The sequence below is a fragment of the Monopterus albus genome, unplaced genomic scaffold, assembly GCF_001952655.1.
Source record: "Monopterus albus unplaced genomic scaffold, M_albus_1.0 scaffold357.1, whole genome shotgun sequence".
Classification (NCBI taxonomy): domain Eukaryota; kingdom Metazoa; phylum Chordata; class Actinopteri; order Synbranchiformes; family Synbranchidae; genus Monopterus; species Monopterus albus.
The window spans coordinates 26764-30421 of record NW_018128237.1 but is presented as its reverse complement, the minus strand read 5'-3'; the positions used below and the strand labels follow the sequence as shown (position 1 = coordinate 30421).

At 42.3% G+C, this 3658-nt stretch overlaps 1 protein-coding gene across 1 annotated transcript in view; it reads right to left on the bottom strand.

The window, feature by feature from the left end:
* Nucleotides 1-1877: 1877 nt before the first annotated feature.
* Nucleotides 1878-3658, bottom strand: part of tut4 (terminal uridylyl transferase 4) — a 20815-nt gene continuing 19034 nt past the window's right edge. Inside the window, exons 29-31 of the mRNA XM_020625527.1 lie at nucleotides 3351-3654; nucleotides 2503-2673; nucleotides 1878-2406 (exon numbers count right to left, since the gene is read on the bottom strand). Coding sequence (XP_020481183.1) covers nucleotides 2318-2406; nucleotides 2503-2673; nucleotides 3351-3654 — 564 coding nt within the window. The 3' untranslated portion in view covers nucleotides 1878-2317. The remainder of the gene's footprint in view (nucleotides 2407-2502; nucleotides 2674-3350; nucleotides 3655-3658) is intronic.

Genomic DNA, 3658 nt, shown 5'->3' with positions numbered 1-3658 from the left:
GCCCGTGATGGTGGCGTGTATGCACACAGCGTGCATTTTATTGTCATGTTACAATGACAATAAAATAAAGCTTCTTCTAAAGGAAGGTCATCAGTTCAATCCTTGGACTGGCAGGATTAAATCTGCACCCCCTCACTGACACTGGGGGTGCCTTTGAGCACCATAAACAGTTAAATGATGTATCACTTCATTGTCTTGACCCTTGTGGGTCATCTGAAGTAAATACAAGAAAACTACCCAAAATAATGACATTCAATAAAATGATGCAATGTCTCCCATTTGTCTTTCAGTTGGAAAAAAGAAAAGTTGCTACAGATTCATTACAGAGATCTCCTGCAGCTCATAAAACGCTCTGCAGTTTCTGAGGGACTCCACATTGACAGTGAGGTACATCCATGTGCAGTATAAACTAACATATCAGCTTCTGTGGCTGTTCTGTGTAAATGAAACCAAGATGTAACTTGTCCTTTCTCCTCTCTGCAGCTTCAGTGTAGCTGAACTGTGGACTAAGCTTAATCACAACTACCGCATCATGAACCATCTAGAAGAATAAATAAGGAAAGAAACTCAGCTGAACTCATCTGGCCACTGTAGGGCAGCACCTCAAACGACTGTAATTCATTATAATGTTGTAGTGATAGAGATTATTCTGTACACCTGACACCACTGAGATACAGCTGAAAGTTTCACAACTGTTCAAAGGCCTGTAATACAAATCACAATGATTTACCTCGTTTGCAGTGGGAGGGATCAAGGCATCTTTTTATCATGGCCTATGGGAAAAGAATTTTTAAGGCTGCTAGCCACTACAGCAGCCTCTGTGTTGACTGGAATCTGGAAGGCACGTCTTTTATTACTGCCAAAATAAACCTTTTCTCTGATAAAACTCATCTGACATATGGTCTGAATGAAAAGAATAAAATTAATTTCAATCTCATTATCAAACCGGGACGATGTGTATCCTGGTGTAGCCAGTGTCCATTAGGCCTGTGACACACCATGGCGACGGTCGGCGCGCACCTTTCCATTGTTCCCCGCAATCTTGGCACCAATCGGACCCTGTCAGCAGCCTTTCGACCAATTTGGCATTTTGAATCGGGTCTTGTCGCCCAGAGAGGCCACTGACTGGCTGTTCAGCTTAGCGAATCAGTGCACGAGAAGAGAACGGTTCAGGAAAGGTTCAAGGATTTTATTGTCAATTCACTATATGTGCAGGACATACAGGAAATCGAGATACCGTTTCTCTCTCACCTAGTATTGGGTGCCATAACATTTAGGAGCTAAAATAGAATAAAAATAGAATAAGAACTGGATTGACGTAATTAGGATAAATCTAAATGGTACAGCCAATAAGCTGTAAGCCCCTTCGGCACCTTAGTACCCATGATTTGACCAATTTAGTGCGGTTTCTCCTTGTTTTTCGCCTCGACAAGCAAAAGCCCAAGGACAGAGAACGGCAGTGTCATTTGCAGCTGCTTATCAGACATATTTTCGAATAGAAACAGCTATGAACAGCAACTGTTTTGAATGAGAGGTGCTTTGTTTATAAGCTTAAACTTCCGCATTCCACCTCTTCTTCTTTCCCTTTCTGATTTGCGAATATAGATGCCGCCACCTGCTGGTAATGGGGTATTTCTTCCACGCATGGCGCAGATCGTACGTGCTAGTCGGCCGTTGGCTGTGGCCTGTGCAGTGTGTTTAAGTGTGACTTTTCCAGTCTGACTGGCCCAGTCGGTATGTCTCTGCCCTTACACTTCATCGTCATGTGGTTTGTCCTGGAACTTAATCATTCTTGTGTGCAAAACCAGGTGGTATCCAGGGTGAATACCAGTGCACACAAAAACACTGAAGAGATCCAGTAGCATGACACAACAAAGTTGTTTGCTTTTTTCTTTATTTTTTGGTGCTTTTTTTATATTTTATATTTTTTCCCTTTTTTCTTGCTCTCCCTGCTTTTGGCACTACATACATACGGTTACATGTTAGATTGTTTTTAAAACAATTATCTATTCAAAGCCTTCATCTTGTTGCAAGCAAAGTATGAATACAGCTAATAAAAATAAAGGTTTACATTTTTCATCCTTGCTTTACACATAAAATAAAAACACTTTTTTGAACCCCCTCAAAAATGGGGCTATTAAAATATTTGACATTTGTATCACAAATCAATGTAATGTGACAAAAAATAAAACATAAAAACTGTACAAAAATGATAAAATTCATTTAAATTTTTTGTTGTGACCAAATAACGCAAAGAGTACATAATTCTCTTTTGTTATGTTACTGACCATAAACCTAATTAAAAAGAGATGAATGCTCACTTCTTCTGTTTGATGAAATTCAGATTGACTTGATGTTGGACATGTGGGACCAGTGGGAAGTTTGGATTCGGATGAACCACAGAGCCTGATGAAAGAAGAGAGAACAGAACTCAAAGTCTGAAGAAACAGGGAACTTGTTATCTGTTTTTCTCAGCTGTATAAAGTGCAGTATCATTGTGACCTTGGGCCATGAAGGGTTTGGCAGGCTGGTAGCCTCCATTGCTCTGCTGGATGAAGTTCTGGGGCATCCGATAAGGCCAAGATGGAGACAGGGTGTACTGGGGGGGGTTACTGTGCTCCCATAACCGAGAGCCTTGGCTCACACCTACAAACTGGGCTGGGTGAGCAGAGTCTGTGGAGACAAAAAACAAAACTTGTTTAGTGACCTCATGTAAAAGGGGCTGATAAAAAGTCATAATGAAAGTTTCGCAATATTCCAGTGTGGGTAAAACATTCTCTTCACCTGTGGTTTAATCGAGTGGTACCCACATCCAAAACAGCTGGTGCAGCTTATTTAACCATTACAGTGATCATGTTTTAGGTTAGGGTTAACACCAAATTTTAGCTTTATATATTCCAATTGTTTAGGTACGCTTGTGTAATCTATTTAAACTGATGATATATGTCGTCAGGCTGCCATATGAATTTGTTGACAAACGAGACAGGCAGCACACTTGGATTTCTGCTGGAACAATGCTCTTAAAGGTAGTTTTTTCTTGTGAGACGTGGTAATAGCTGAGTTTACCAAACAGGTTAACTGTCTCCTGTCAATTAACCACAGCACATGTTGTTACACTAGTAAGACTGTTCTACTGATTTCTTTTTGAATTGTTACATTTTCTCTGGAAAAGGACAAAGAACTAAAGCTACAATGAGCACAACAGACTGAGACCAGAATCATTTGATAGTATGATAAAAACGACTGCATGTTTTGCTAACTCAGAGTTTTAAGTTGCTCTTTAAAGATGCAGAAGCAGGAAGAGAGAGAATCACACACAGACAATGCCACCAAGTCCACCCAGTGAATACCTGACTTCACCACCGTGCCATTGCCCATGATTGACCCAGGCTGTGCCATGTGGTTGTGCCAGTGTCCCTCCCGTCCAGGCCCGCCAATGCCCAGCTGTCTCCCCGCTGGCTGGGCGAAGATGATGCTGGGGTCACTCAGGTTCATGGGGCTGGAGTTGCCCCCTGAGCCTGTGGGACTGCCATTCCCTGATGCCAAACGCAGGGTGAATTTTGGGCCCGGCGGGGAGGGGGCGGTGGGAGAGGACGTAGTGAGGACAGGTCCATGGATGGGCCAGGAAGTGGAAGGGATGTGGACTGGGTGATGAGGC